General features: G+C 42.6%; 1 protein-coding gene across 6 annotated transcripts in view; it reads left to right on the top strand.

Annotated features, from left to right (window-relative positions):
- Window positions 1-12,678, top strand: part of PPARGC1A (PPARG coactivator 1 alpha) — a 654,192-nt gene that overhangs the window by 554,322 nt on the left and 87,192 nt on the right. For 4 of the 6 annotated variants that reach the window (XM_047719019.1, XM_047719014.1, XM_047719017.1 and 1 more), the window contains one exon: window positions 5,353-5,532. In XM_047719019.1, the coding sequence (XP_047574975.1) occupies window positions 5,353-5,532 (180 nt within the window). Of the gene's footprint in view, window positions 1-133; window positions 349-1,447; window positions 1,675-5,352; window positions 5,533-12,678 lie in introns of those variants that run through there. The other 2 variants (XM_047719016.1, XM_047719018.1) reach the window with 2 other exon arrangements.

Raw genomic sequence — 12,678 nt, 5'->3', positions numbered from 1 at the left:
TCTTTCTTTCTTCTTTCCGTTTTTTTTTTTTTTTTTTTTTCAAGCGTTACTTCACTGAGGCAGAGGGCTGCCTTTGAGTGACGTCACGAGTTTGAGCAGCTAGCTGCACAGGAGAAGGGAGGCTGGGTGAGTGACAGCCCAGCCTACTTTTTAATAGCTTTGTCATGTGACTGGGGACTGTAGTAAGACAGGTGCCTTCAGTTCACTCTCAGTAAGGGGCTGGTTGCCTGCATGAGTGTGTGCTCTGTGTCACTGTGGATTGGAGTTGAAAAAGCTTGACTGGCGTCATTCAGGAGCTGGATGGCGTGGGACATGTGCAACCAGGACTCTGTATGGAGTGACATCGAGGTGAGCTGGGACTGGGCTGGGCATTGTAGGACTGGGGCTTCCCTCCCTCCCGATGCACTGATTCCTGTAAGGGGGGAAGGGCTTGGACAAGGAGAGGCGGCAGAAAAGTAGCCTGGGCAGGAGCTTTTGGAAGGGAATCTCAATCTTATCTTAACTCCAATAAGTTTGCTATTTTAAGGTGGCTCTGAGCTCCCTTGAGCAAATCAAAGCTTAGCTGCTGTCACCCGTATCTGTTGCAGTTGGAAACTCTTTCCATGTGCCTTTGGCTCTGTTTCTACTCATATGCAATATTTATGCTCTAAGATATTGATATGAATCAGAAGCTGAAGTCTTTCCAGTGGTGTTTAGTGGCCCGGTTGGAAAAATGCCATTTCTATTTATAATAAGATGAAGATAAAAATATTAAAATGGATGTGCTCAAATATAGTCAGTTTTGACTCTAGTCCGGATTTTTTTTCCCCTCCCTCTCTGTTCATCAGACAGAGAACTCACAAAATCCTAAATAATCCTGCTAGGCTATTTTAGATTGCCTTCCCCACAGCACACAAAACAACGAAGCTGATTCCCTTAAAACACCTATATGTGGCTGAAAGATTTGGTCAGCAAATAAAAAATATATCTCTGCCTTACGATGCAAGGTTTTCCATTAACGTCGGTGGCAGGGAAGCCAATGGTTAAATCTCTCTGTACCACGGAGAGCTGCCTGAAGCCGGAGAGAGGAGTTTATGCAGGGCTGTGTGTGGGGCTGCTCGCTGCTTGTGTAAAAATAGACGGCAATACATCAATTCCACAGTCTCTGCTGGCCACAATTCATACAGGGGGAGAAAAGCAAGCCGTTTCCTCATAATCTCTGGAGCCTACAGTGACTAACGGGGGGACGGAGGACCGCGGTGTGTTTGCATTCAGCACAACGGAATGTTCTCGGAAAGTTTGGGCAACTTGGGGAAAGAAGCTAAACTTTCTGTGGACTGCGATGAGATGGAGCCCAATTGCATTGCACGGGGGATCGGAGCTGCAAACAATGACTCTGGCAGAGGGCTGCTAGTGCTTCCTCTGGGCAGCTGGGGGCACGTAGGGTGAGGGGGAGGATCGGCACCACACGTGATTTGATTAAATAAGATGTCCATGTGGTGCAGCGATACGCATCTAAAGTGAAAATAATTTGGCCGGGGCCGTCTGCAAACGCATTTCTCCTCTCTAGCGAGCCATGCCTTGCGTTCTTAACTCTTTACCAGGATTTGCACATGTGGGCTCGGCTTGCCCTCTCCTGCCTTGGCAGATGGTCCTCACGGATCCTGAATGTCCTTATCTTGTCGTGATTTCTTGGTAAGGTGGGAGAGATCTGGATGATTCGTATGTCCTGTCGCTCTTAGGAGTCAGGGTTCCAAGTGGCTTGGAGTCCTGATTGTCTTGGAGGAGCCGGAGTGTCCTGTGTCTGGTTGTCTGGCTGGCAGTGTGGGGCTCAGCAGCTGTAGTTTTATTTTTCCATCATGTATTATTCCTGATGCTGTTGGGAGTGGATATGGAAATATGGAGGATTTGTTTTAATCACTGGGATTCCTGCAGTCATTTTCAAGGAGCCATCAGAGCCATTTAGAACAGGGGCCCTTTTATGTTTTTCTGAAGGAGGTGCTTTCCCGGGCTAAGCGTCCAGCCATGGATTGAGTTGTCGGTCGGCTGAGACTGGCCAGTCGCCTTTTGCACCGGAGGCAGCGAGCTACTAGAAGCTCTGCCTTTGCGGTGGCAGCTCTGGGAACCACCTCGGCCTGTCTAACATATTACGAGCAGCAGGTAGCAGAGGCAGCTTTCATTTTTTGAATCATTAATGTTTGCTGTCATCCTAAAAGGTATTATGCCCTTTTGCACATAATGACAGGACAGCACAGTGGTTAATAAAGGCCTATATCACTGTAGCTACTCAGAATCCCCAGTGTTGCACAGTTTAATGAAGGTGATGTACAATAAGGTTACCAAGATTGATAGAGACAATTCACATGACACGCACTCCACTAAGACTTGTCATTCTTTACTGCCCCCCGCCCTGCTCCCTTTTCACTGTCCTCGCTAATTTTTTTCCTAAGAAGTTAGAATTCTTTTTTCATTAATATAATTAATGTGGCCACGTCCACTCTTTCTTCTCTCTCTCTTTAAAATTTACCATCAATGGCACAAAAACCTCCAAAAGGTTAATGGAGAATTATACTTAATTATGATGATTCATTATCATCAGTGCAGTTAAGCTAATTTATTGTCTGCTCCTTAACTAAGAGAAAAGTCTGTTGGGGTGAAAAAACGTACAATAATTAGCCTTTTGTGTTTAGTGACTGCTTTATCCTCTTAAATCTTATTATAAAATTAAGGCTACGGTTGGGAAATAGCTGTCATTGTTGCAAAGAAGCAGTAGAATGCGTCTCTGTAATTGCGATACAGCACACCTGTTACAGATGTATAGGGAAGCAGTAAATATCAGCATGTCAGATGAGGACAGTTACAGGGCTCGGACTGTTAAGTCTGGCATCATCCAAAGGCCAAATATAAATTAATAACAGGAACACCTGCTACCACTAATGTGTTTTAGATTATCAGGATAATGCCACATTCAGAAACCCAGATTTTATTAGCATGTCAACATTGGCAAGAGCACATGCACATTTTCAACCATAACATAAGAGCAAAAAATGAGAGAGAAAGAGAGGAAAGGAAAGAAGAGTGTGAATTACAGCCCAGCAAAATGCCAGAAATTAATCTGGTCTTTTTAATGGTCAAAAAGTTACTTAAAAAAATGCACGTTCCCGAGAGGGTGCAGGGTTTTGAACGAGCCATGCCTGGAGAAAGCAATGAAGGAGAGAGACTGCCAAGAAGTTGCTCACCAATCCATAAGGCGTTCCAGCATTCCAAAGTACGGTTCCTAAGGTGTGCTCTCCACGACAGCAACTTAAGCTGGATGGAGAGCTCCCACATGATTTCTACCCTCGTTTGATTTTTCTGTTGCCGTTTTTGCTGTTGATGCTTTTCTGGTTAAGGACTATTCCTCAATGCAATCCCAGTGGGTTTTGCACCATTGGAAAAGTTATCCCCTGGTCTCTGGATTGATCGTGCTGTAGAAGAGTTAACACCGTGTGTTTGTCCTTGGAGGATAAGCAATGTGGGCATGTATGGAGCCGAGAAGTGTCACACCCATAACAGAACGCGAACATTGTACCAGAAAAAAATCTTCTCCCCAGCCCGGCCCCCGCTTCCTTATAAACCTAGTCAAGTATACTGATCTGGAACTTGGGGCTACCTCGGATAATAAAAATGGAACGACCTATAAAATGATAAGAAAAGAGTTAGGTGGAGAGCTTTGCCTTTTCTTTTTGCATTCCTTTTGGGCCTGCAATTTGGGATCTCACTGGGGCCTGGCGGTCTGAGGGAAGAACCGCAGTCATCTTCAGGCTGCTCCCAGCCTCCCCTTACCAACTGCTGACTCCATTACCCAGTCCCTACTTCTCAGCATGGTGCTTATGCTCACGCTGCTGCATATGACCCGTGTAATGTCGCCTGCCAGGGATGACAGGGGTGCTCGGGGAAAAAAAAAAAAATCTGCATAAAACTTATTTTATTCAAAACCTAAATGTCAAGTGGGATCTTCAGCTTCGTGCCCAGCTGCTGCCTGGATGTGAGCAACTCCCCAGCATCTCTCCTGACCTTGGAAGGTAGGGCCGTGAGGGTGCCACCTCAGAGTGTGTGTCTGCTGATTTAGACACCTTGGTTTGCAGGTGGCTAAAGTCCTGTGGCTTGCCATCCCAGGTCCCTGCAGTAGGAAACTTCTGCAGGGTTCTTCACAGGATGCAGTGAGGAAACAACAGTCCGATGGCCAAGTTGAGGTTAGAAGACCATCTCTTCCCTAAGGTGGCCCACTTTTTTTCAAAAAGCCATAGTGTGGGACAACTGAAAGGCCACCTACTCCACACAAGGAAGTGAAAGACTGTGCCAGTCTGAAATAGTCTTGCTGAGAAGCAGCGCAGCCATAGTACAGGCTGTGTTAAACCTCTCAGTGGATTTAAATCATGTAAAAACTCCAAAGAAAAAGAGTTCTTTTGAATTCACTTAGAGCATAGCTTAAGAATACATACATGATGAAAAAAACGTAATTGTGGAGTGCTCTAGTGGTTTTTCCTTTATAGCTGCTGGGCAATCCCAACCATACGTGCACACACACGCACACCCCGACACACACGACTTGCAACTGAAACATAGTGATAGATGTAAAGATCATATAGAGAAACTTATGACTTTTGTCCCCATCTCAAGGAACTTGTTTTTGACCTGTTCAAGATGCTGTGCTAAAGCTCATGAAAAGTCAAGTTGAGAGTGAAAGATCAAAATAACAATTCAAGAGAACCGTAGACAAGTAAAAGGGCTTTCATCATTTGTTCCTAACAGAATTATGTGGATTATAATGGTTAAAATGGGTAAAGTTTTCCTGGTAGAGTTCTTATGCTTTTATTTTTCATTGAGTGATTGTTTATTTTGTTTCTATTATGTGTGATGGCAAATCCAAGGTAAAAGCAAATTTGTATCCTTCCCTCAAGAGCTTATTCGCAGGGTAGAGTAAAATTTTGCATATGGTTAACCAGAAAACAACTTGAAACTCAAGTGCTAACCATCAAAAAGGTACAAATACAGTTGATTTCTAACTGGAAGAATCAGAGAGGGCTTCATGGAAACATGGTACTTACCATGAATTTGGAGGCAGAATTTTGGATGGAGTAGATCAGGCACAATATCCTTTAAGAGCAAAGTAAGTAAAGGAATTTAGGATTTATTTTTTATTTTTTATATTTATTTATTTATTTATTTATTATTATTTTTTTTTTTTTCTGGTGACTAAAACCCTGGAAACCAGCTTTGGTGGTGAGGTTGAATTAACCAGGCTTAATTCCTATCACATGCTATTGCAGTTTAATAAATTCCTGCAGTTAATGAAAGCTTTTTTTTTTTTTTTCCCCCTGCCTCCTGCAGTGTGCTGCTCTGGTTGGTGAAGACCAGCCTCTTTGCCCAGATCTTCCTGAACTTGACCTTTCTGAACTAGACGTGAACGACTTGGATACAGACAGCTTTCTGGGTGGACTCAAGTGGTGCAGTGACCAATCAGAAATAATATCCAATCAGTACAACAATGAGCCTTCAAACATATTTGAGGTAAGGGCATCCCTTGGTGAAAATTGTTTTCTCATTGACCTGGGCTTGGGCCACAATATGATTATTGGCCTGAAAGCAGAATGCATTCTTACTTTGCAGTCATCAAAAGACTTTTTATCACAGGTAGGCATTTCCAGTCTTGTGGAAAAACAATGTTTGCAAAATAAATGGATTTTGTTGTTGTTGTTTTGAGAATTAAGGGGCAGAGGGCCCCCAACAGAGTGCATTAAACTGTGTTGAAATACTAAAGGGGTTGTGAAAGAATTAGTGACAACGAAGAACAAAAGTCTAAACCTGTTTATTCCTGTCTATTTCCCACAGAAAAGGGCCTCATGTAAATTAATGTAAAATGTAAAAGAATGCGGTTTTTTTTTTAATCCAAGAGATTAGATGTCTACCTTTATTTGCCTCACAAAGTAAGCAAGCAGTTCTTCTTATTGGTATTTTGTGATCATACCTCTGATTATTCTCTGTCATAGAAACTTCGAAACACAGCTGCTCTACTATTTACTTATAAATTAGTGAAAATTTGCTTACCTTTCAATAGTGAGAATTACCTCCCAGGCTCCAGACTCTTATTATAAGCCTACCCTATAATAAGGAATGTTAATCTACTCCTATTAAAGTGTTACTCTGAAAAAAAAAGTTCTTTCTCACAAGAGCAGCCCTCCTTTACTTGAAAATAAACGGTTTCTTGTAGGGACAGACATCGAGTGCTCTGGCAAACGAATTGAATAAAGATTGTCAAATCAACTACTTTTCAATATCAGGGCACCCACATCTCCATCATCATCTGACTTCTCCCTAATATGGGCTAGGCTCCATGCAAAGCACTTGAAGTGTATTTTTTAATCCCACCAGCAGAGACATTTTTTAAACCTCAGTGTATTTGGTTGAAATCTCGAGTCATTAAGAAAGCCAATTTTACAATATTTATTGAGTTTTTCCAGCACCCAGCACATAAAAGGCACTGAATAAATGTTTATTGAGTCATTAAGAAAACCAATTTTACAATATTTACTGGGGTTTTTCAGCACCCAGCACACAGAAGGTGTTGAATAAATGTGTGTTGACTAATGAGTGAATAGTGACTATATTAGTATTAAAACGGTAATAATGAATGATAACAACAGCGGCCAACATTTGGAGACCCCCCCTGCTCTATAGGTTTCTTCTCACATCTCCCTCAAAACAGCATATTTTTTAGGTACCCTGAGTGTCATTTCCACTTTGCCTATGCAGACACCGAGTCTCAGAGAGGTTAAGTGATTTTCCCCAAGGCACACAGTTGACAAAAAAGACCAGGGAATTGAACCCCAAATCAATCTGACTTCCTAGTCTATATCACTGATCAAAAAAAAAAAAAAAATACAGTAACAGTGAGGTTGGGTGACAACCATCCTTTACAAAGACGTATGAAGCCTCTGCTTTGCTGACTATATTTAAAAATAGAACAGACTCATTCCTTTCAGTGTTAGTTGACGTGGAAGCAGGGATTGCTGGGTGGGGGAGCTGGGGTGGCTGTAGGTTCTGGCCATAACTAAGATCTTCTAAGATGTTTGAACAGAGTCTTAGAAGAGTGCTGAAGGCGGGGGAGTCAGGGCTGTGGAGAAGACACCCTGAAGGTCTGTGGTTAGTTACACTTCCCAGGCTTCTCAGCCAGGTCTTAGAAAGTTCATGTGAGGACTTGGCTAGTTAGAACTGGTAAATTGAACATTCCTCATTCAGTACACTTGTCAGGCGACAGGCCGGTTTTTAAGTCATGCCGCATTAAGTAAACAGTACTTTAAAAAATGTCCATCTCTATAGACCTCTTATCTAAAAATCGGCTATTCCATGTTGGATAATTGCCATGCATTTTGCAGATGATGGCTAGGGAATTATGAGTAGTTCGGAGTTGGGGGTGGTCCATGCCTTCCTGGTGGGCTAGTTTCGAAAAATCTCTTCAGCGTGACTTCGTGTCCCCATGTTTGGTGTGGTGGCATCAGCATCGGTATTTCTCATTTATATCTTTAGGAGACTTCGCTCACTAATTAGTTATATATAGATACTTTAATCTGTATGAAGACATCCTTTTCCCTTCCCTGTATAACTTTCTACCACTGATAGAATTGTTTTCTGTGCTCTAAAACACAGGGTTCATTTAATTTAATTTCTCATGAGCTCATTTTAAACCAGTGACTCTCAACTCAGAGCGTTTTCGTCCCCCCAAGGGACGTTTAGCGGTGTCTGGAGATAGGTTTGATGTTTCGGTCTGAAAGCAAGAGGCTGCTGCTGGCATTTTGTGGGTGATGACCAGCGTTGTTCCTAACTATCCCACAGAGCCCAGGACAGCTTCCCACAACAAAGAACTATTTGGCCCTAAAATGACAATAGTGCTGAGGCTGAGAACCCCTAAAAAAAAAATAAAGACACTGAAATTCCCTTTTATAAAACAGCTAAGATAAGCTGGTCAGCTTTCAGAGAAAAGATACAGGATCATTAAGAGACAGGCTATGAAGAATCAGAAGCCACATAAAATTATGGAGATGGCCAGGGCCCTGGGACAGAGATGTCAGGAATTCTCTTAGTGACAGCGAAAGTGACCGTTTAGATAACCTGTAACAATTTTCTCTGATGTCACAAACCTCATTCTTCTTTGCCTGTGCAAAGGGTAAGGCCGTATGTGGCAACACTGTGACACACGGCAGCGGCTTCCCGAGCATTTGCATACAGCCAAGATGCCTCTACTCTTTGCCCTCTAGCGTTAAACTCAGACATCTCTTCTGTAACAGGAGAAAAAAAAAAATGTGTGTGGAGCATAGGTGGAATTCGAAAATCGTCTCTCCCTGTGAGGGAGGTCCGGAGGCAGACAGTAACCCTTGATGGGCCACAGCTCTGGGGTGCTTTCTTCAAAGCTGCCTTTCACTGAAGCCCTTCCCAGAGCCTGTGCCTTTAAGCCTCTCCCCGTGGACTTTACCCGTGCTCACTTTCTTCCAGTTCTCAAAGCCCTGCCTCATCACATTTGTGAAGGCCTTGTACTTGAGCAAGCCAAACAGTCACGGTTTCCACCACCTCAGATCTGCCAATAACAAGCATGATCTACCGCTGCTTCCCAGAATAAAATGAGGCACCAAGCAGTTCAACACTTTCCCTAACTCAAGTAGCCTATCGATGACATCCCAGGAAACTGGCCACAGGATTTCTGGATTCTAATCAAAGGGGAGAGAAAGGAGTATTTAGAGATACAGACAGGATATAGACAGTCTATGGATAGTAGAACCGAATGTTAAAACCTTGGGGAGTAAATAGAAATTTCTTCCTTTGGCCTCTTTCATACATTTGGATCTAGGTTTAATTTTTATTTGACTTTATTTTTTAAAGATCTATTTATTTATTTGAGAGAGAGAAAGAGAGAGAGAGAGCACAAGCAGGGGAAGGGGCAGAGGGAGAGGGAGAGGATCCCAAGCAGACTCCATGCTGAGTGCAGAGCCTGACGCGGGGATCCATCTTACGACCCCAAGATCATGACCTGAGCTGAAATCAAGAGCCGGCCGCTTCACTGACCAAGGGACCCAGGCACCCCTATTTTTATTTGATTTTAAGAGAAAACAAGACCATAATTGAATGTCCCACTTTAGGAAGGAGTGAATTCCTCAGTAGGAGAAAGAGGTGCCAATATGCAGTTGTCCATGTTGGTTGAGAAACTGGACACACAAACAGCAGTCTCTGGTTGCATGACCTATGCTGGATGTGTAAATGCAGGTGACCAGGTTTTATTCAGAAGCCATTTAGAAAAACATGGCACAAGCTGTTTGGGTGCAGCCTCTAGTGAATCTGACCCATGTGTCAGGAAAACAGGATGCTGTCTCTGGACCGGTTGGTAGCAAGATTTATGTTTCAGAATATTGCAACATAACTTCCTTCCCTCTCTTGCCTTTGTGCATTGTTTGAAGAAAGAGAATAAAGGAGTGCTTTTACAGCATGGAGGTATGTAAGGATGGGTGGCCCCAGGATTAGTGTAAATAGCACACTGGCCCTTCTGGTCACCACAGGCCCCCTTGCCCTGCTTCCTTTAAACATCTGCTTTCGATGCCTTCTCGATGCAACTGAATGAGCATCTTCCATTCATGCGTCTGTTACTTCTGAATGCAGCTACTTGGGGTTCTTTAGAGCATGGCGATTGAGAATGTAGCTGTCTCTAGGTCATGACTCATAATATGTTCTGAAGTCTGCCTTTGCTAATGGGGAGACAAGGGCCCACAGCTGCAGCCAGCATTCATATCAAGGGATCCTGGGGGTGCTCAGTAAGGTCTGATACTGTGGACTTGGGCGGGAGGTAAAGGGCGAGGTGGCTTCCCGTTATCTGTCTGTAAGGTGTCTTGTCGTGCCAACAAGGGAATGGTGGTCGGAAGCTTTCGAGAATGCCTGGTTATTCTGATGGGAATGCAAGTGATTTGATATTTCTTCTTTTGACTTTCAGTTGTATTCTCTCTTTTTTTTTTTTCCCCTAAAATGGGCATATGTTACGTACTTATCAAAAAGTTTCAAATAACTTGGCTCTTCAGATGACTGAGCATTTGGAGATCAGAGCACTTGCTTGTCTTGTTCACTGAAGTTTTTCTCGATGTTTTGTTGGAAAACAACAGCAAGTAAATATTAAAAAAAATATTTGCAGCAAAATGAATGAATTGACCATCATGTATTCAGTGATGACGTGAGCCCCATTAGGTAAATATAATTACATATAAAGCACAAAGGATCTGTTTCCTAAAGAACCTTAAACCTAGTTTGGGAGGTCAAATGAATTAATGTGAAACAGTTAGCAAACAACGGAAGACTGTGTCGACATGTGTACGTATATAGCTGTTTCTTAGCAATTAAAAATAATGTGACACTGTATATTCATGTATATGTGTATATGTGTATTTATATACACAGTTATATATTATATATATTAGCAATCACAGGACTGTGTGTGTGCATATGTACACATATACACGTGTGTGTCTGTGCATGTGTATCCTCGCTAAGGAGGGAAGCAGCAAGAATAACATCACCAAGGTTGATACAAGAATAAGAGTGAAATGTTTTCATAGAGGGGTATGAAAGCAAGGAGCTCGATTTATCTGAAGTAGGATATATACTGATGGGAACATAGGAGTAGGAGAAGTACATTTGGATCTAAGGTGGGTACCTGATTACAGCAGACCGGGAGAACCCAATCAGGAGGGTTTAGAGTTTGCACAGTAGGAGTGAGGGTACCAGGGAAGACTTTTAGCAGGAGGGCAATATGATGGAGATCGTATTTAAGAGTGTGTTAATTCCCATAGTTGTAAGAGCCGTGCACAAGCAGAAAGTAGAAGAAATTGTCCAGCAGGCCCTGCTGCATTCCGAATCCCATGCAATGCAGGTGCAGGGAAGGGACAAGGTGACAGTAGAGGGGATGGTGTCCAGGGAACAAAGACTTGAAGCACCTTGAAGGAAATTTCCATCAGCCCTGATGAATGTGAGTTAGGTTAGAGAGGGAGGTGGGAAAGAATGCTAACTTAAAAATATTCCAAAGAGAATCAGAACTTCATGGATATCTTCCCGGTTATGTTTCTGCTCACCTTTAGGAGCTGAAGTACTTTCTTAAGACTTGTGAGTCATTTTACAAAGGGACTCTCCATCTCTCGGCTGCCTCAGGGGCAGAACATATTTAACCCAATCCACAAATTTACATGGTGTCTGCTTTTTTTCACTTGTCTTCTTGGAGGAAATTCTGCAGCCTTCCATGGTAATGAATTCCTGCTCCTGACTGTGCCTGTGGTCAGACAGACTTTTCTATGAATGGCAAACCTCTTGGAATTTTAACAGAACAACGGAGACAAAAATCTGTGTCAAAACAACCCCACCTTAATTTAATCATCCGGAGAATAAATTCTCCTGTGTTATTCAGAGACACTGAATTAGTTTACAATAATCACTTCTTTGAGATTTCTGGAATTTCTAATTTGCAATCAATAAATGTTTGTCATTTGAATTAAATTTACAGCCCCCAACCAGATTTTTGCCACACTTGGCAATGACACTTAACAGAGAACATCGACTTCAAGGAAGAAAATAATAGCCATTTAAGTGGGGAGATAATTGGCTGTAACATAAGAACATTGAAAAATGTTGAAACTCATGGAGACTTATGGAGTATTTTAAAAATTTATGTTGTACTTATCTTTGCATTTGTAGTCTACCACAAAATTCCAAATTCTAGGTATAAATCAGTTAGATGTTCATCTCGGAGAGTCACAAATCAGGAAGCAACAATCTGACCCAGCCTGTGTGCTGTTTTATTTTCAGCCTCTACTGTCGGCTTATCTTGCAGGGGGACTAAACAGTGTTGTTCTCTGTGTGTGTGTGTGACTGTGTGTGTGGTCACCTACACACCTCAGTCAAAGACTATTTTAGACTTCTTGCCTTGATAACATCTGCCTTATCTTGGGAACATCTGGTTTATCACCCTATTTCCTCCCTGCCATTATGCTGACCACTGGAAAAAATATGGCTCAGGAGTTCTGACCCACAGGGCTACGTCTACTGGAATCAACCCCACTCATAAATAGTAAGTCGCACATGCTGGTTATGTGATCATCTTCTACCACCACCAACTTTGCTGGGTTTTGCTTTTGTTAATGTAAGCTGTGGTTACAAGAGATGGGGTTGACTGCTGTTTTTCATGGAAGTCGATCCAGTTCTTAGCCATTTGCAATTTGGAAAGTGAGAATCTATATGTTTAATTAGGCACAACGATGATGGAATGTACTATGTGTGTGTGTGCCTGTGTGTGTGTGTGTGTGTGTTTGGAGTACAAGCCAATTATTTCATGCCAGGTACTCTAGCTGCTCCCAGATGTAGTTGAACCATTTTATAGGCATAGCTTGGGTTTTTCCCACCTTCTGCATTCTCCAGAAGGTCATTTCCCTAACAATGACTCTGCCTAGATTTCTTTGGGGCTGGAAAAGTGGAGACCCACATTCCTGAGGAGGAAAACCTAGGGAGGAATCAGGAAAAAGTGGTTCATTGCCTCTTAGATTTACTTGGAAGATATTAGTGTAGGTTAAAGTAATCAGGATTCAGGATACTGGATTGGACAAACTGTCTATTTATATAGCAACGGTGTATGCTTGT

Source organism: Lutra lutra, chromosome 2 (assembly GCF_902655055.1).
Source record: "Lutra lutra chromosome 2, mLutLut1.2, whole genome shotgun sequence".
In the NCBI taxonomy this organism is placed as follows: domain Eukaryota; kingdom Metazoa; phylum Chordata; class Mammalia; order Carnivora; family Mustelidae; genus Lutra; species Lutra lutra.
The sequence above is the reverse complement of the archived record's forward strand: the minus strand, read 5'-3'. Positions and strand labels throughout refer to the sequence as shown.